Genomic DNA, 20,709 nt, shown 5'->3' on the forward strand with positions numbered 1-20,709 from the left:
TTGACTGGAAGGAGAAAGTTGTAAGAGAACAAGCTGTGAACTTAGCAGCAATACACAGACTTTAAATATAGCTGGCAGACTTGTTGTTTGATGCTTTTAATTTGTCAGCTATACAAGGAATATTAACATAAATTAACCATGCCAACTTCATGCCAATCTAAGTGTAAGGTTATTTTGTACTAAGTCACCAATGCTGAGTTAGTGTGACACGTTTAAAGCTGCCTTTGTACCTATAGGGTTACGAAGTCTGTTAGTTAATTACACATATGACACAACAGAATAAACTTTGGAGAGTGCTAATTGTGTTAATAAGTGTTCAATTTTTCTGTCTGATATCTCCTTAAATGCATTTGGCAGCATAATTCACTTGCTCAGTAGCATGCTGAGTGTCTCTCAAAGGGTGGTTGACTTGTGCAACTGTTAATTAAGATGGTTCAAGCAAGCTAAATTTTAGGCATCTCAAACCAGAGATGTGAATGGTAAATCCACAGCCGGTTCTTTAGTGAAGGATTAAGGTGAAAAGGTTACAGATTCAGCTGGTGCTCTTTGATTAATGCATATTTCCTACATTACAACAGTGACTACACTCAAAGTACTTCATTGGCTGTAAAGCACTTTGAGACGCCGGTGGTCGTTAAAAGCGCTATATAAATGCAAGTCTTTTTTTTGCTATGGATTCATTGCTCACAATGCGTGGAACATGCAATAAGACCTGTGATCACTTCTGGCTACATATTGTTCTGCATACAATATAAAACGAAGCTATTCCATGCATCCATCAGTACAATAATTCTCTGTCACTTCTGACCATAACCTGGTATTAAAGAAAAAAGCAAATTGATTGTTCTGGCAGATACCAATGTTAACACTAAAAGAAAAAATCTCTAGCTCTATACCTTTTAGCAAAAATACCACTTTACAGTATGCTCAGGGTTAAGATGATATAACATGACAAACAGTATTGTAACCAATCTCCTAGAACAATGTACTTCATCCCACATGGAAGAAACACATTCTAATCAACACGTTTCAATTTTAAATTTCAGACTATACAGCAGAATCTTCAATTACTAGGTTCACATCAGGAGTGTGATGTAACACTCATCACTCACCTGGATGGATGCAGCCACAACAATCAAACTCCTGATCAGCTACTCTGCCATTTAACATTAACCCTGTGCTTACAACTTCAGATCATCCCGGTTTAATTTCTCCATCTCCTTGAACCACTTGCCTCTGTCCTCTCTACTCTGTAGCTGCAGTACATACCACCCACAGGATGCACTGCAACGATTTGCGAAGCTTACCTCGACAGCACCCCCAAGTCTCATGACTTCTACATCTAAGGATGAGAGCAGCAGTGTCACAAGAACAGCATAATCTCAAAGTTCCCATCCTGCCTTGGTGATGTATCATTATTGCGTCAACATCTTGCAGTTTGCTTGCCGAACATCACCTGTATGAGGACTGTAGCGGTACAAGGCTCACAACCACCTTCTCAGGGAAATGAAGGATGGGCAATATGCAACTTTGCCAGAGTCAGCCACATCCTGAGCAGAAACAGAACAAAAGAGCAGCAGTATTGCCTCTCCAGGTTCACAACCACACTCCTGAACACACAACTCGTACCCGAATCTGCGCCATGGATGCTGGGTTCCCTGTGGTACCTTGCCACGGAGGTTATTCTTTTTAGGTGGGCTTAGATCGTGAGTGTTAGCAGGCTGCAAGCTACATCACAGCCACATCTAATACTATTCTCATCCAACATCCATCCATCTGTAATTTCTAATTTGGGCTGGAACACTGCCTAATTTTTCCTATTTCAAGCTCAGGCACTGATATCAATTGTAGTATTCCTCATTCTGTCCCAATCTGAGATTAACTAATGCGGCACATACTGGGGATTGAATAAAGGGACTGCTTGCATGACTCAGTTGCAAGCTGGGCAGTCCATTTATGAACCAAGGCACTGGGGAGCAACTGGCAGTAATATCCATCTCTCAGGAGTTTTCAACAAAGAACAAATAGATCCAGAAATACATACAACTTAACATTTAAGCAGCTTTTATCACCTCAGCTTTCTGAGATGGATAAAAATTATTGCATTATCGACATTACTTAAGGTCACTTTCTAGTATTTAACATCTACACTCACCTTGTCCCTAATGTGTATGTTTGTTAGATATTCCGATGGAACATGAAAATCTGTGGAATAAAATCATTGGTGCTCAGTTATTTAAAAGTATCTTTGCTTTTGAAGGTATAAACAAATTAGAGATCCACTGTGTTTTACAATGACAATCATAAAATAGCTATTCTCACCAATATCTTGAGGTCGGCAGGGTGCTGATGCCCAAGGAGATGCAAATTTGGGATAGAGATTTCTGTAAAATACTGACAATTAATCATACAGATTCTTGATCTAACAAACAGCCAAATGCTGAGTCACTAAATGTGACTCTATGCACCCATGTTACAGAAAGTATATTTCAACATTTCTTTAAATATTGATGAATTTCTTAACTGAAGAATCAGAAGCTACTCTAGCAATGTGGCTCAACATTTCATTTAAAAAAAGGGAGCTCTTCTCTCAGCTGCCAAACAGCAAAGTAAGCTAATACTGAAGCAATTCCCAACAGTGTGCATGGTCAGATCTATATTTATATAATTCCCCACAGCAGCATGGTCAAGACACAAGCGTACAGGCCAGAACCAGAACAATGCTTTTAGCAAAATGCAACTCATTTGTCATAACATTAGAGCGCACATTCCAGTCAAAAACAAAAATAGAACTATGGTTAAACAAGGTGAAATCCTTTTGTGCCATTTTGCAAAGTTGATGGCCTAATCAACAAACAGGATACACAAAAGACACACCTCCAATTTAAAATAGTTTAAAGAAGAGCTAATAGCATCATTTATATCTCAAACACCTAAAACTGTTTTGTTAAGTATATCCTTATGCATAGTTTTGGGAAAAAAAAATACAAACTATTCAAGGAGAAGTTATGAGGCTATATTTCAGTACAGAGGTTCAAAAGGTACATTAAACTGCAAGAATGGCATTTGAGCAGCTTAAAAGCATTATATAAAGCTTTTATATTTGCATCTATAACTTGCTCTGGGGTACTGGTTACTATCTATATCAATTTAATGTTTTTTATTAAAAGGAACATTTTCTAGCCATTGTACAGCAAGTGCACTGACTGGAATTTTATAAATTTAACGTGGCAGGACATAGAATTGAGGACACTATTGTAAGATCATGTGCTACAGCATACTTTTGGGTTCTTCCATTCTATGATATTTTTTCCACCAGCATCAATTTACTTGTTTACATACAACTTGAAGTATTATAAACTTTTCTCAACTGAATAGCTGCATCCTCACCTGGCAGTTCAGCAAGCTTGTTATTGAAAATGTGAACAGAAATGTGACTTTATGGAAAAATGACACAGTCCTCTTTCCACATTATGCAACTGATCTAAGCATTAAAAAATAGCAGGAAGATGATAGCTACAAATGTAGAAATGCTGCTTACTCTGGAGAGTTTAGGTTGAGGCCTAGTGTTGTTAAGTCACTGCCTAATGCGAGATGTACCATGCCGGGATCTGTCTCCGCCGCTCGAATGAATGTTAACAGTCCGATCATTCCAAACTGATCTGTTACCATTCCTGTAGGAATATTAGTAACTCGTCCTGAATAAGAGGGGAAAAAAAACACTAAAGTGATCTTTCAACATATATTATTCTTCAACGCATTCCATGCTATTTCCAAGTAAGTTATAATTTTGACGATAAACAGAAACACTCACCATCAGATAACACTTGGATCCCTTTTTTCTGAAGATTGTTGTTTTGCGTCGTTGAGCTCTTATCGCCAGGAAATTTGGGCCCGTCTGTATTGGATACATTTTTGCCCGGTGTATTCAGATTCTGTAATTGAAATATGAATAAAATGTAATGGATAAGCAGCACTGAAGAAAATCTGCAAACTTAAAATAATGAAATTATATTTATATACAAGTTATAGTATCCCAGTATTAAATGAAACTGTTACTTTATATCAAACAGATTCTACATTTCTAAATGTAATCTTCCTGGTAAAGTGTTGATTTTTAAAAATTCATTCTTGGGATATGGGCGTTGTTAGCAAGGCCAGCATTTATTACCCATCCCTAGTTGTCCTCTAAGGTAGTGGTGGTGAGCCACCTTTTTGAACTGTTGCAGTTCATGTGATGAAGATGCTCCCACAGTGCTGTTAGAGAGGGAGTTCCAGGATTTTGACTCAGTGACTATGAAGGAATGGCACTAGGTGTGCATAACTTGGAGGTGACGATGTTCAATTGCACCTACTGCCCTTGTCCTTCTAGGTGGTAGAGGTCGTGGATTTGGGAGGTGTGTCAAAGAAGCCTTGGTGAGTATCTGCAGTGCATCCTGTAGATGGTGCACCCTGGAGCCACAGTGTTATGGTGGTAGAGGAAATGGATGTTTAAGGTGGTGAATGGGTTGTAGAATATTCAGCCTTTGACCTGCTCTTGTAGCCTTGGCATTTATGTGGCTGGTCCAGTTGAGTTTCTGGTCAATGGTGACCACCAGGATGTTGATGGTGGGGAATTTGGCGATGGTAGTGCCATCAAATATCAAGGGGCGGTGGATAGATTCTCCCTTGTTGGAGATGATCGTTGCCTGGCACTTGTGCCACGAATGTCACTTGCTATATCAGCCCAAGGGTGCTGTCCAAGTCTTGCTGCAAGCAGGCATAGATTGTTTCATTATCTGAGTAATTGTGAATTACATAAACTCAGGTAATAAGGCACCCAAGAGTATGTCTTAATGCTGGTGAGCTCTGCCACTTTGTTTTTGTTGATTAGCACAATTGCCTTGAAATACATTCACTTATTTATTTTCAATAGGGTAGATGTAGTGAAGCTATTTCTACTCGTGGGAGAGTCCTAAGGTTTGGGCCATAAATACAAGATAGTTACTAATAAATCCAATAAGGAATTCTGGAGAAACTTCTTTACTCAGACAGGTGAGAATGTGGAACTCAGTGACACATGGAGTGGTTGAGGTGAATAGTGTCAAAGCATTTAAGAGGAAGCTGGATAAACATATGAGGAATAGAAGTATATGTTGATAGGATGAGGTGAGGTGGAATGGGAGGAGGCTCTTGTGGAGCACAAACACTGTCATAGACCAGTTGGGCTGAATGGTCTGCTTCTGTGCTGTAAATTCTATATAATTGCATGTAATTTTACAGTTAGAATAATTCAACAAGTGACTGCAAAGCCTTAGGTATTCTTGTCTGCTCTCCTAACCTATTATTTGTTCTTTTTCCAGAACATAAACTTCAACTGGCAATTCTGTACATTGCTGAAATAACTAGTCACCTATAAAAATGACAGAGCGCCAATGTACAAACTGTGTTCGAAGAATTTGTATTTTTGCAATTCTTTACAGCTCTGAACTTAAGTGGCAATTATTAAACATGATACAGCTTTCAAGTTTTAAACAGATCCTTAGTGTTAAAATTTTTCACAGATACTTACAGATTTGCTGTCATCATTACTTGAAGTTGGATCCTTATAGTTGGAGCCAGGAAGTGCCGGGAAATCCTCATTATGGATTGAGAAGTCCTGGGACTGTTCATTTGCTGGCTTTGTCACCATCCCAACTACATCACGCAAACAGAGCCATGTTAGCTTCAAATTTCGTTATAGTACATTTGTAATATGTACTGAATGTGTAGTTTCTTATTGTTAACTGCGATCAACCTATTTACACCATTGCACTGGAGGCTCATATGGTCCTGTTTTTAAATATTAGTTTTTCAACCATGGATTCCCCAGTTCAAATCCCCTCACTGCCAAAACATCTCAAAGGGAGTAATCCCCTTGAGCAAGGGACTTATCTCAAGCAGACTCAACCTACCCAGCAGCTAAATTGGTTCCAGCATTGATGTGGAATCATCAATGCAAAAGACTGGCCGGTGCTGCAGGAATTCCACACAGCTGGTCCCGTGCCAATGAGAGAGAAACGGACAGCCTTTAAAAGGTTGACTGCAAGAAATCTGACTTTGTTTTGGCCACTCAACAATATCCATTCAGTTAGATTAGAATGGATTATCATGTTGATTCATCAGACCACTTAATCACTTTATAGCTCCAAAGCAAATAAACAGTAACACCAGTCATTTAAAATTAACAAAAAATGACAGTTGCAATTTATGTTAAATAAAAGCAACTACTAAGTAATGTACAAAGACTTAATATATGTCGGGATTCTGTTGCTACTGCAACTTTAGTCTTCTGGTCATCAGAACCTCTACTGAATTAGAGTTTTGCAACTTTCCCTCCCAAGCAGCCACTGATTCACCTTTAAATATTACAGCAAGTCAAAATACTCAAAACCCTGCTTCATTGTTAAGAATCACCTATAATCCTGTTAGGTTGCACTTTTGAAGCGGATACCATATGATTTTCTTCAGGCCAGCTCCAAAAGTCCAGTGCAAGGCTGCCAGTGCCAACCTGACAGTGCCATGGGAGATCCACTAGTAAATAAAGAAATAAAAGTATTGCATCTAGCACATATCCGTCACACATCAGACATCACACTTTGTTCCAGATGCCAAAAATTTTGGAAAAAGAGAAAATCAGTCATTGCACCTTTCAATCTACAATTAAACTCTGATTGACTTTACCCTGTGTTTACTTAACAGCAGTTGGACTTTGTGGCCTTGAACAGACATAGCTGTGTCTTTGCAATAGAATGCTACATGGTATAATGTTCACATCCTAAGAAAACAGACGTCATCTGACTTTAAGTGTTAGCAACACCGGAGTTTGGCGAGTAATAATTAAAAATGTAAAAAGGAATACATGTTGCATATATTTCCATTCAAACTTCTTACCTGAAAAAGATGCCCTAGTGACCCTCTTCAATCAAAAGACTTTCTCTAGTACCCTCACTCTGTGCGTGAGTGGAACTTGGCTAAAAGCTCCCACATGTGAACTACAGCTTCTCACTTGCACCAAACCTTAAATGAAGCTATTACCATAGCAGGGAGGCCATTTTAACAACTACACTGCATTATTTACATCAACAGATAACTTATTTACATTAGTCCACCATCTTTCCTCATCAGTTATAAAAACACTCATTTTAATAGCTATCCCTCTTTCATTCAAATCAACTATGTCACGATATACAAAACTTGTTTTCAAATTCTCAGCACCTACAATTCCTAACAATCAATTCAGTATATACCACTAGATCTCCCCTGCTGCTGCTTGCAGCAAATGAAAGGATCCACTAACGTGTGACGACTGGTCAGTGTGATGCTTACAGGAAGTGCATGCTATATGCAAAACTTTTAATATAGTATTCACATTTAAAAAAAAATGAGAACTATTAAAATTAAGAATTTGGCCAAATTCAACTTTAACAGACAAAATCACAGACACAAATAACAGCTGAAATTTAAGGTGGTGAACATAATACACAAAAGCCCAACATTTGTTCTTTTTTTAAAAGCAGATACACTGGGATGTGTTAAATACTATATTCAGTGTCAGAAATATAAATGTACCATGTTTTCAGAATACAGTGGAATCTAATGATAGTGAACAAACACCGATCGAGTGCAGAAATACTTCATTCAAATTCACATGCTATGTGAGTGAATGGAATGCAACTCCTGATCTAGTGAAACTATCCAAATATTGTTTAAAATATCCAAACATTAATGTTATGTTGAACCCATAAGGATCACCTCAAATTAATAGTGCTCCCATTATAAAACACTCAATTTGTAGTGACTGCTAATCATCAGTATTCTCTACATGAACTATGAACTAATCCTTTGGCTAAAATGGATTTACTTTATCCTTCCCAGAGATTGTACCTGACACAAAAATTTAGAACTGTAATTCCTGGTACTAGACTATTCAGTCTTGTCCAGCAATAGGAAGAACCTCAGCAACATAATCCTTTTTAGTAAGTATGTACAGGTTCAAAACAACACCCCCAACCCAAAAAAAAATTAAGAATGCAACATCTATTTACATGTATATAAATCATTGTTGATTTATTGTTGAAAGAAAAAATTGCAAATGTAAATGACTTACTGCAATTTAACATGCAAACTTTCGGTTTCAGTCAATAATGCACCCAGCAGAATTTTATTTATGTGTTCAGAATGAATTGCTGATATATTTGGAAAACTAGGCATTTTTTTTGGCCTACAAATGAGTGCAGATTGTAATCAGCAAACACAGTATATCCTTTAGTAGATTCAAACCCAGAAGCTATCTTTACTGGAAGTGTAACATTTAAAACAAAGCTAGAGAGATTAATAATTTGTGTTGGGTTTTAAAGCACATCACTTTCATCCATATATGTTAACATTTCCTGTTGCTGAGTATAGATCCAACTTCAATTAGGGCAGCCAAAGAATTTGCTATTTAAGTCCATAATCTCAACTCTTATACAATGGAGAATACCCTCCACAAATACATTTCTTCTAAATTTCCATTGCAATGAGACTCTATCTGTACTCCTGCTGTGCAATTAAAAGTTTAAATTCTAGGCTTGGGATGGGGAGGGTTCGAAATCCTGGCACTATCATTACCTAGACATACAACTTACTGAAAGAGGCAGCTATGGAATTATTTCACCATGGCTTAAATATAATGAAATGTACACAAAACATGCAACAGATACTGTAAGTTGCAATTCTAAATTAATACAAACATTATTCAGAACACAGCTATTTCCAGAATGAGTAATTGATTTGGGGAGGGGGAGAGAAAGAGAGAAAGAGAGAAGAGTCCGTTGGGCATTCAAGTCATTGGGGAAAACTAAGAGAATCCTCCCACATCAGCAAGTTTTGTTACCAGAAGTTACATAGTTGCAAAGCAAGACTTGTTACCAGAAAGTTTATAGTTGCAAAGCAAGGTGACTGAAATTTGGAGAATTAATTGGCTGAGTTTCTATTGCAGTTTATAGTGATTTGTTGCACGACTATGTCATAGAAATTTTGAGAATATTATGAACTGAAATGTTGCCTTAATGGATTGCATTAAGTTCATGGTCATATATCGAAGTTAACATTAAAAATTTAATACATGCAAGAATAATAAATTGTTTGTTCAAGCAAGACAAGTTAAGAGAATCACTTGTGCCAACAAAAGGAAGAATACAACATAACACATCAGCACGCACATCCGAAATTAATTTAGTGCAAGTCTATGAAACTTGACAAGATATTGCTAGGATATTATAAAAAAAAGGCAGATACAGCCGAGCTGAGCTTCAGTACCACACAGTTTTTAGAATGTAATTAAAATGGAGTATGTCTATGCATGAAATTTGATGCAAAATTGGACCGCAGTTATTGAAACTACATTAATAAAAGGGTAGCCAACTTTATTTTCATGACAGCAATCCAATTTTTTAAATATGATGTGCTTTGTAAGAAAAATGGTACAAAAAACATTTATCAAAGAAGTGAGATGACAAAAAGACCAACGCAGGTGAATTGGTATTTTATATTTCACCGCAGAAATCTCTTTCCCAAAGTAATCTACATAATAAATTAAAGGGAAACAAAACTCCAAACAGCAAAGTCATTGATTTCATTACTCAATCTCACCCTCCCCACCTCAGTTTTTCCTCAATCCTCTATCTAAGTATCTTGCGCTCATTTATTTCGGGCATTCAAGTTGCCACATCTTTTCTCCAACAGTCACAGGTAAAAGGTTATAACAGAATACTCCACGTCTAAAGTTCATCCCTCCTGATCCAAGTGGTATTTTGAGAACGTCACACGAAGTGTAAATGAAAGCCTGAATCAATGATATAGGTTAGTAATTCCTACAAAGCAATATACATTTGAGCGTAACTCAGCAGGCTCAAATCAGTGAGCAAACTGTGTTCTAGCTACAGTAACAGCTAAAGCAACATCACAATTACACTTAAAATAAAGGAAAATGTTCCATGAAAGAAAGAACATAATCACTAGAGTTTATATTCCTTTTTTAAGGCATTAAATTTGGTGGTGTTAAAATTTTTAATGTCGTTGGAGTAACCAAAACACAATATGGTAGGAACAGCCATATTGAATTTCTTTATAGATAGATCAGGCTTAGAAAAGCAACTACTCCAGTGGTGATGAAAATACATCAACTTCATCTAAATTCTTGTTTTAAAATGTTTTTAATTTTTCAGGGAACAGGCAACTGTCTGTGATGCAACTGGTAGATTTAAGACAATGCCTTTAACTGACCGCCAATTCATAAAGGATGCAAATGATTAAACCTAAAACACAGTACAAAATAATCAAAATGTTAGCTTAACCATTCTCATCAATAGTTGACAGCATAAGAACAACATTTTAAGTTTTGTATTCAACATTAACATTTTTGGGGGATTTCCAATCATTTAGTCTGGTGCAGTTACTTTAAGAAGCTGCTGCAGAACTCTTATCAAGTCATGGATGCTTTCCTTCTGTGTCAAATCAGTATCAGAACATGGTTTAAAAAAAACTTCATTTTTGAATGTGCTTTAACTAAAATCACATAGGTCAAGACATTTTTTTAAATGAATGTTGGTGCCGTTTGACAATGAAGGTCCCTACCTGATTTCTGAAGACGGGACACACGGACAGTTCCCAGCATGCCCATTTTCGAAAGGAACCCAGTGTCTGATGAGAGGAAGTCACTTATGAAGTTTGGTTAAAATCTAAAAGCGTTTTTTTAAACTTACTGAGGTGAAGTCCTGCACGTATGTACGCTAGTTCTTCAGCACACCTATTTTCAAAAGGGCCAGATAAGACAACGTTCCTAATTCAAGTTGAGTGAAAATGCAGCAATTTATTGAGGTGGCAAAATTAATGTTTAACATTTACGCAGATAGTGTATTACGGCAGCTGTTTCCAGCAGACTTATTGCAAAAAGATTGACGAAAAACCTAATGACAATCCAATAAAGTGTGTTAAATTGAGGTGATTCAAGTGTTTAGACACAAATGGTTTCTGACGTGCCCATTTTCAAAAGGAGACCAGATTTGAGCAAAAATAGAGGATTTCTGAAAGTGATGAGCTTGTGCTAAATTAAACAGACATACTGTGGTGCAACAAAGCACTGGCGTGCAGTGACGTGGGAGGATTTCAAAAATTTTGAACAAATTTTTACTACCATACTTAACATACAATGCTGACCACAACAGATATTTAAAAGCATTTAAATTAAATTCAAATGGTAAAAATGTACATAATTACATATGCAATGTACTAAAGAGATAGTTAAGGCATTTAAAATACTTTCAAACATTCCAAACTTTCAGATCAAGTTTGAATAGTCGTGGGTGGGAGCCTAGAAAAAAGTTCTAAACACTCATGCCAATTTATAGTTGGTGCCAACATATCAATTTAAACAGATTGCTAACTGATTTGACAAATCTTTCTTTCCCCCACTCCAGACAGTAATAAAAATCCACCCTCCAACTCATACATCATTAAAGTTGGATACCCTCCAAACCCTTTCATCTGGGAAATGGTGCAGGATACTAAAGTCATCCACTTCCAGGCCTCTACCAATGCGGTTCCATAACCCACCAGTAGTATTATTCTCCCACCCTACCAGAGATGCTACGGCTACATTTAGGAGAGAGAAATTTAGGAAATTCAAACTCTGCGGTGGGAATGTTCTGCATTAAAATTACTCATCATTGCTGCCTCTCTCATTCTCAATATATTGGAAAACTATCTAATCATAAAAGGAATCTAGTCGGTCAACTGCAATGCAACATCTCTGCCTAGTATCATGAGCTTACACAATATATAACAAATTTGGTGAATAACCCTGCAACTCAGATAGGGGATGAAAAATGATTTGGATTTTAGAAGATGCCACTTGACTGAACATATTCAGTACCATCGTGATTGTTAAACTATATAAGAATGGTGTCGAGTCAGTTTACAACAGAACAAAAATAAATCACTGCATTTTATATATTAAGTCCAAAGTACAGTACAGTTAATGGGACTGTTCTTTCAAAGCAAACATTCAGACACACATCAATTACATTTTAAGGAACTGTCGGTTGATAGAAACGTTCTTAATAAGTAGGATTCAAAGGCAGCACGGAAACCAGTTCAGTACTTTAAAGAGGTGCAGTACACGGTTTAGTTCTGCAATCTACTGCCACTGCAATGATAATCACTGACCAAAGGCACCGTTAACATTTAAATGCAATCTTACTGCTGGAGATGGTTCAATGAATTCCATTTTAAACTTGTTCCACATTTGTCCATCCATATTGGGTTTACTTTGAACCCTTGGATGCCACTTAGACATTTCAACAGTGATCACTACACTGGGCTGTTAAGTTATTTCAATGAGCTAACGCCAGATACCATGCTGGGACATCACAAGCTAATCGCAATCATTTTAATTAAGGAACCGAGTTAATCTTTAATGTACTTAGCCTCAATTGGCAGTTGTCCCAGCCCCTTTCAGCTAACTTTTGATAATGTCGGTCCCACTCCAGAATGTACAGTGGTACTAAGGGGGGAGGGTATTGGAAAATATAGTTAAACATCAATAAGGGAAAAATACAATATACATTTAGAAATATAAAAGTAAATTCAAAATAAAAGCCAGAATGGTCAAGAATGGAGGGAAAAAGAAAAACAGCGTAAAAGAAAGTGTTAAAACTTATTTAAATGTGAAGTACACAAATACAATAAAGCTATGCCTCATTCAGGTTGTTTAGGTAAAAACTATTTGCTTGCCACAAAAGTGTGCTTCAACTATGTTTCACACATTTTAGTAGTTTATTGCTGTAAATTAAACACCTAGTAAAATCACATCACGACCCAGACACTAGAATTTCAATTAACTTAAGTCATGAAAACAGGAGTAAAATGGGACTTGAAGTTTATCACCTGATTTGGGATCTTAATTGTAGTGATTTCATCATGTTTTGCTAAAATATGTAATTACATAAACTTGAAGCACTTTCCAATTTAATTACAGCATTGTGTCATTTACATTGACTGCCAGAAATAGTGCTTTCACAGACAACAGAAAAGGGACATACAAGCATACTTTCATTGCAAAAACCATACCTTATCTGGTATTAGTTTTAAAAGTTAGAATTGATGATGAAGGGACTATTTTACATGTGTACACATACTTTGCTGATGTCCTGCAAAGGGACAATCATGGAGCATGTTCACTGCATTGCACTGAACACCACATACCTGGTGTACTTGCTGCCCAACCAGGAACCACATTTTGCTTTCAAAGCATGCAGTGTAGAAATAGCAGGCATGCTTGGCAAGAATCCCTTAACCAGTTTACAAACTGGGGGTTGCAACAAGGCTGTTAGGAGGGTGCACGGAGGATGCTAGCTGTAACCGCTAATAGTTCCAATGCTTGAAATATATATTTTCTCCATTGGTGACATTGCAACACTATTTTTGTAATGGCAGGAGTAAAATCAGGGAGCACTTTTGCACACAACATAAGAACATAAGAAACAGGAGCAGGAGTCGGCCATTTGGCCCCTCAAGCCTGCTCTGCCATTTAATAAGATCATGGCTGATCTGATTTTGGGCTCAGCTCCACTTCCCTGCCTGCTCCCCATAACCCTTCACTCACTTATCGTTCAAAAGTCTGTCTACCTCCACCTTAACTATATTCAATGACCCAGCCTCCACAGCTCTCTGGGGCAGAGAAATCCACGGATTTACTACCCTCAGAGGAAATTCCTCTTTATCTCAGTTTTAAATGGGTGATCCCTTATTCTTAAATTATGTCCCCTAATTCTAGATTCCCTCACGAGTGGAAACATCCTCTCTGCATCTACCTTGTTGAGCCCCCTCAGTATCTTATATTTTCAATACGATCACCTCTAATTCTTCTAAACTCCAATGAGTGTAAGCCCAACCTGCTCAACCATTCTTTACAGGTCAACTCCTTCATCTCAGGAATCAATCCAGTGAACCTTCTCTGAACTGCCTCCAATGCAAGTATATCCCTCCTTAAATAAGGAGACCAAAACTGTATGCCGTACTCTAGGTGTGGTCTCATCAATACCCTGTACAGTTGTAGCAGGACTTCGCTGGTTTGATACTCCATCCCCCTTGCAATAAAGACCAACATTCCATTTGCCTTCCTGATTACTTGCTGTACCTGCATACTAACTTTGTGTGTTTCATGCTCAAGAACCCGCAGGGTCACAAAGGGGAGTGGAAATCTCTCTCCAAAAAGGCTGTGTAAGTTGGATCAGTTGAAAGTTTCAAGGCTGAAATCGATAGATTTTCATCATATGTTGGGATATGGATCAAAGATGGGTAAATGGATTGGAGGTATAGATTGAATGGCTACTGTATATAAGCTAACAAACCGCAGCAGTCCAGGAAATCATTAGTATTACTACTTAAGGTTGTTATAAGGCAATCGCAAACAAATTTCATAGTTCATATCAGAGCAGATCATTTAAAAGACCTCTCAATACAGTGACTAAATAACCACAGTAGGAACAATTGCAACATTAGAAAATATTGTAAACAAGTAAAATAACTACTTGTTTACATAAGAAATCTGATTAGTATAAGGTATTAGTATATGGCATATGTACCAGTAAGAATGTTTTGATGTGCACAAATATGAAGCCATATAGAGTAGAAATGTTCAGATAAGTTGGAGGAAGATGGACCGGATATGCGAGCTATAACTGCTAATGGTTGCAATGCTTGAAATATATATTTTCTCCATTGGTGGCGCTGCAACACTCACTATTTTTGTAATAGTAAGGGAGTGAAATCGGGATCGACAGGCTGAATGACCTTCTTCTGTGCTATAACCATTCTATTCTATGATTCTAAGGTAGAGAGGCAACATCGATGTGACCATTAGGAATTAAGTGCAGTTATACAAAGTTTAGGATCCTATCAGCTTATATTTGAGCAGTGATGTAGTAAAAAGTTGACCAGATTATATCATTGGGACAAAATTAAATTGGAAAAAAAAAATTATAGTTTTATTGCCGCAAGATCCAAAATCTTGAATTCCTGATTTCTTGGGGAGGCACTCAGCAAAGCCCAACTACTTTCCCCTCTGATGAGAAATTGGAGAGCCAGTCTAAGTCATTCTTGTGCAAATTCTATCAACCAGTCATCATCATCATCATCATTATAGGCTGTCTCTCAAAATCGAGGAAGACTTGCTTCCACTCAGTGAGTTCTCAGGTGACTGTAGAGTCCAATACGGGAATTACAGTCTCTGTCACAGGTGGGGCAGTCATAAGTGGGGCAGACATTGGTTGAAGGAAAGGGTGGGTGGAGAGTCTGGTTTGCCGCATGCTCCTTCCGCTGTCTGCGCTTGATTTCTGCATGCTCTCGGTGACAAGACTCGAGGTGCTCAGCGCCTTCCCTGATGCTCTTCCTCCACTTTGGGTGGTCTGGGGCCAGGGATTCCCAGGTGCCGGTGGGGATGTTGCACTTTTTCCAAGGAGGCTTTGAGGGTATTGTTGAAATGTTTCCTTTGCCCATCTGGGGCTTGCTTGCCGTGTAGGAGTGCCGAGTAGAGCGCTTGCTTAGGGAGTTTCATGTCGGGCATGTGGACGATGTGGCCTGCCCAACGGAGCTGGTCGAGTGTGGTCAGTGATTCGATGCTGGGGATGTTGGCCTGAGCGAGAACACTGACATTGGTGCGTCTATCCTCCCAGTGGATTTGCAGGATCTTGCGGAGGCAGCGCTGATGGTACTTCTCCAGCACTTTGGTGTATATAGTCCACGTCTCTGAGCCATATAGGAGGGCAGGTAGACCATAAGCTTGGTGCCTGATTGGACGTCCTGGTCTTCAAATACTCTCTCTTCCTCAGGCGACCGAAGACTGCGCTGGTACACTGGAGGTGGTGTTGGACCTAGTCATCGATGTCTGCCCTTGCTGCTAGTAGGCTCCCAAGGTATGGAAAATGGCCCACGTTGTCCAAGGCCATGCCGTGGATTTTGATGACCGGGAGGCCAGTGCTGTGTGGCGGGGTCAGGATGGTGGAAGATCTTTGTCTTACGGATGTTTAGTGCAAGGCCCATGGTTTCGTACGCCTCGGTGAAGGTGTTGACGATAGCTTGGAGTTTGGTCGCTGAATGTGCGCAGATGCAAGCATCGTCTGCATACTGTAGTTCAATGACAGAGGATGGGACGACCTTGGATCTAGCCTGGAGGCGACGAATGTTGAACAGGTTCCAATTGGTTCTATAGTTTAGTTTCACTCCAGCGGGCAGCTTGTTGAGAGTGAGATGGAGCATTGCAGCAAGGAAGATCGAGAAGAGCGTTGGTGCGATGACACAGTCCTGCTTAATCCCGGTCCGGATGTGGATTGGGTCTGTGGTGGATCCTTTGGTCAGGATCATGGCTTGCATGTCATCGTGGAGCAGGCGGAGGATGGTGACAAACTTTTGGGGGCAGCCGAAATGGAGTCAAAGGCCTTTGTGACGTCAAAGAAGGCCATGTACGAGGGTTGGTGCTGTTCCCTGCATTTCTCTTGTAGTTGTCACGCGTTGAAGATCATGTCCGTTGTACCAGAGTGGACGGAATGCGCATGGTGACTCTGGGAGGAGCTCTTCAGCCACTGGGAGAAGACGATTGAGGTGGATTCTTGTGATGACTTTCCCAGTAGCCGATAGCAGGGAGATTCCTCTGTAGTTACAGCTGTCAGATTTGTCGACTTTTTTTGAAGATGGTCACGATTATGGCATCTCAGATCTCCTGGCTTACTCTTCTCCTTCCAGATAAGAGAGATGAGGTCATGCATCCATGCCAATAGTGCTTCTCTATCATACTTTAGTGCCTTAGTAGGGATTCCATCTGCTCCTGATGCCTTGTTGTTCTTGAGCTGAAGGATGGCCTTTTCTACCTCGTGCATGGCTGGGGTTTTGCTGAGATGGTGGTGAGTAGCATGCTGCGGGATGGAGTCGAGGACACTTGTGTCGAAGGCAGAGTCTCTGTTAAGGAGATCTTCGAACTTGTTCTTCCAGCGGGCCCTGACTGCCTTGGTGTCCTTAATGAGCGCCTCTCTATTCTTGGCCAGCAGCGGGGTGGGGCCTTAGGTGGTCTTGACTGCGCTTAAGAATCCTCGCATGTCATGGTTGTCGGCCAGCTGCTGGATCTTCTGTGCTTTCTTCACCCATCATCTATTCTTTAGATCGCGGGTTTTTTGTTGGACCTCGCCCTTCAGCTGTCTGTAAGGCTGCTTTGCTGCTCCCAAATTGGGTTGTTGCTTTAAGTTCGGAAATGCCTTGTGCTTGTGGCTTATTAGCTCCTGCATCTCCTGCTCGTTCTCATCAAAACAGTCTTGGTGTTTCCTGGTTGAGTGATCGAGCGTCTCTTTGCAGGCGCTGGTTATGGAGGCCTTGAGGGCAGACCAGGCACTGTGGATACGCTGCGTCTCGGGGTCATCGAGGGTCACTGGTTGTATAGGGCTTTCTTAACTGGGTCTTTGAGTACCCCGGCGTTGATTTTCCTGCGGCATTGTTTCTGTTGCCATCGCTGCTTTGGGGCTATATTGATGCTAATGACGGAGCGGATTAGTTGGTCATCAGCTCCCTTGCTCGGACGATGACGTAGTCGAGCAAATGCCAGTGCTTTGAGTGGGGGTGTTGCCATGATGCCTTGTACTTGTTCCTCTGACGGAACAAGGTGTTGGTAATGACAAGGTCATATTCTAGGCATTTTGTCAGGAGCAGGTTTACTGCTGGTGTTGGTGTTCCCTACTCCCTCTTTGCCAATCACGCCTCCCCAGAGATATGCGTCCTTAACAACTCTGGCGTTGAAGTTGCCAAGGAGGATCAGTTTGTCGTCCGTAGGGACTCAGGACAGGAATTGTTCGAGGCTGGAGTAGAATTCCACTTTGGTCTCATCTGTTGCATCGAGAGTTGGGGCGTACACGCCAATGACTGTGGCGCACTGGTTTTGGGCTAAGGTGAGCCGGAGAGCCATGAGCCGTTCGCTTTTCAGAAAAAGGTGTAACATAGAAACATAGAAAATAGGTGCAGGAGTAGGCCATTCGGCCATTCGAGCCTGCACCACCATTCAATGAGATCATGGCTGATCATTCCTTCAGTACCCCTTTCCTGCTTTCTCTCCATACCCCTTGATCCCTTTAGCGGTAAGAACCATATCTAACTCCCTCTTGAATATATCCAATGAACTGGCATCAACAACTCTCTGTGGCAGAGAATTTCACAGGTTAACAACTCTCTGAGTGAAGAAGTTTCTCCTCATCGCAGTCCTAAATGGCATGCCCCTTATCCTCAGACTGTGTCCCCTGGTTCTGGACTTCCCCAATATCGGGAACATTCTTCCTGCATCTAACCTGTCCAGGCCCATCAGAATCTTATATGTTTCTATGAGATCCCCTCTCATCCTTCTAAACTCCGGTGTATAAAGGCCCAGTTGATCCAGTCTCTCCTCATACGTCAGTCCAGCCATCCCTGGAATCAGTCTGGTGAACCTTCGCTGCACTCCCTCAATAGCAAGAATGTCCTTCCTCAGATTAGGAGACCAAAACTTAACACAATATTTCAGGTGAGGCCTCACCAAAGCCCTGTACAACTGCAGTAAGACTTCCCTGCTCCTATACACAAATCCCCTAGCTATGAAGGCCAACATTTATAACCTCACATTTATCCACATTATACTGCATCTGCCATGTATTTGCCCACTCGCCTAACCTGTCCAAGTCACCTTGCAGCCTCTTAGCGTCCTCCTCACTGCTCACACCACCACCCAGTTTAGTGTCATCTGCAAACTTGGAGATATTACACTCAATTCCATCATCTAAATCATTAATGTATATTGTAAATAGCTGGGGTCCCAGCACTGAGCCCTGCGGCACTCCACTAGTCAAAGCCTGCCATTCTGAAAAGGACCCGTTTATCCCGACTCTCTGCTTCCTGTCTGCCAACCAGTTCTCTATCCACGTCAGTACATTACCCCCAATACCATGTGCTTTGATTTTGCACACCAATCTCGTGTGTGGGACCTTGTCAAAAGCCCTTTGAAAGTCCAAATACACCAGATCCACTGGTTCTCCCTTGTCCACTCTACTAGTTACATCCTCAAAAAATTCCAGAAGATTTGTCAAGCGTGATTTCCCTTTCATAAATCCATGCTGACTTGGACCAATCCTGTCACTGCTTTCCAAATGCGCTGCTATTTCATCTTTAATAATTGATTCCAACATTTTCCCCACTGCCTTGTTCTTTGAGCTGGCCTTCCCCTGCCGCCGGGTTTCGCTAAGGGCGGCAATGTCAACGTCGAAGCGACTGAGTTCCTGGGCAACGATGGCGGTGCGGCTTTCCTGTCTGTCGCTGTTGGGGTTGTCCATGAGGGTCCCGATGTTCCAGATCCCGAACTTAATTTTAAAGGGTGGAAGATGCCTGTGCGTGAGTTATTTTAACGTGGGGTGGCCTTTGCACACCAGCTACAACATGGGTTTAGCAGAGCTAGGTCTTGGTCCAGTGGCAAGGGGGTCCAAGGTGACTGGAAACCAGGCTCTACTGTATGGGCCTAGTTGCCTACGGTGGGATGCGAGCCGTAAGCTCGGCGCTGAGCAGCGGCTTTCAGAGAGATGGAGAGAGATCCGAGGTGTGGAGAGTGGGGTGAGAGATTTGAGGTAATGTCTCCCTTTTCCAGGTATTAGCTCCTGGCTGAGGGCAGGCATTGGGATGGCCAGAGAGCCACTTCATGGGAGGAGAAACAATCATACAGTGCCCATGATCTGGGGGCAGACCTCTGGCTGACGATGTCTAACACTGGAAGAATAAAGGAAAAAAGGGAAATAAAGTACAATATTTTAGCTATCTGACACTTAATCTTAAAGATCACTGAAGCAAGACGTATAGGTGAGTTCAAGAAACAACTGAGGAAAGAGGGAATAAATGGATAGGGTGAGAACACTGAAAGATGGGCTAAAATTAGTCAAAAAGGGGGTACACTCGTTGGGCCAATGGACCGTTCCTGTTCCTAAAATGTCTTTTGAGACTCAATCAGTATACCCCAGTTTTCCCACTAAGTATAGGGCATTAATCAAAATACTGACTCAATAGCAAGGCACATCTAAAATGACCAGATGGGACAAACAGATCTACTCTTCACTGGCTATTACCACCTACAATCTAAATATGCTAATTTTTGAAAATTACTTGCAGTACACTTTTAAACTACACTATTTGTGCAGCAAAACTCAAGCCAATCCCTTTGCTTCAAATGAACACAGGAGAAAACATTTCAAAATTAAGAGTTTTATTTTTTGTGGAAAAAAAATTATCACTCGAGTATTTCCCTGGCATTAAGAAGAAAAGATTTGCATTTATATAGCGCATTTCATGACCACCAGACATCTCAAAGTGCTTTACAGCCAGTGAAGTACTTTTTGAAGTGTAGTCACTGTTGTAATGTAGGAAACGCGGCAGCCAATTTGCCCACAGCAAGCTCCCACAAACAGCAATGTGATAATGGCCAGATAATCTGTTTGTTAGTGATGTTGATTGAGGAATAAATATTGGCCAAGACACCGGGGATAACTCCCCTGCTCTTCTTCAAAATAGTGCCATGGAATCTTTTACGTCCACCCGAGAGAGCAGACGGGGCCTCGGTTTAACGACTCATCCGAAGGACGGCACCTCCGACAGTGC

At 40.4% G+C, this 20,709-nt stretch overlaps 1 protein-coding gene across 5 annotated transcripts in view; it reads right to left on the minus strand.

Moving 5' to 3' along the window:
* The window catches only part of cnot2 (CCR4-NOT transcription complex, subunit 2), a 139,118-nt gene that overhangs the window by 14,257 nt on the left and 104,152 nt on the right, over positions 1 to 20,709 (minus strand). For 4 of the 5 annotated variants that reach the window (XM_070900211.1, XM_070900210.1, XM_070900213.1 and 1 more), the window contains 6 exons: positions 10,639 to 10,704; positions 5,552 to 5,676; positions 3,815 to 3,935; positions 3,542 to 3,698; positions 2,323 to 2,384; positions 2,156 to 2,205 (listed from right to left, as the gene is read on the minus strand). In XM_070900211.1, the coding sequence (XP_070756312.1) occupies positions 2,156 to 2,205; positions 2,323 to 2,384; positions 3,542 to 3,698; positions 3,815 to 3,935; positions 5,552 to 5,676; positions 10,639 to 10,704 (581 nt within the window). The remainder of the gene's footprint in view (positions 1 to 2,155; positions 2,206 to 2,322; positions 2,385 to 3,541; positions 3,699 to 3,814; positions 3,936 to 5,551; positions 5,677 to 10,638; positions 10,705 to 20,709) is intronic. The other variant, XM_070900214.1, reaches the window with a different exon arrangement.

Source organism: Pristiophorus japonicus, chromosome 15 (genome assembly GCF_044704955.1).
Source record: "Pristiophorus japonicus isolate sPriJap1 chromosome 15, sPriJap1.hap1, whole genome shotgun sequence".
NCBI classification, from domain to species: domain Eukaryota; kingdom Metazoa; phylum Chordata; class Chondrichthyes; family Pristiophoridae; genus Pristiophorus; species Pristiophorus japonicus.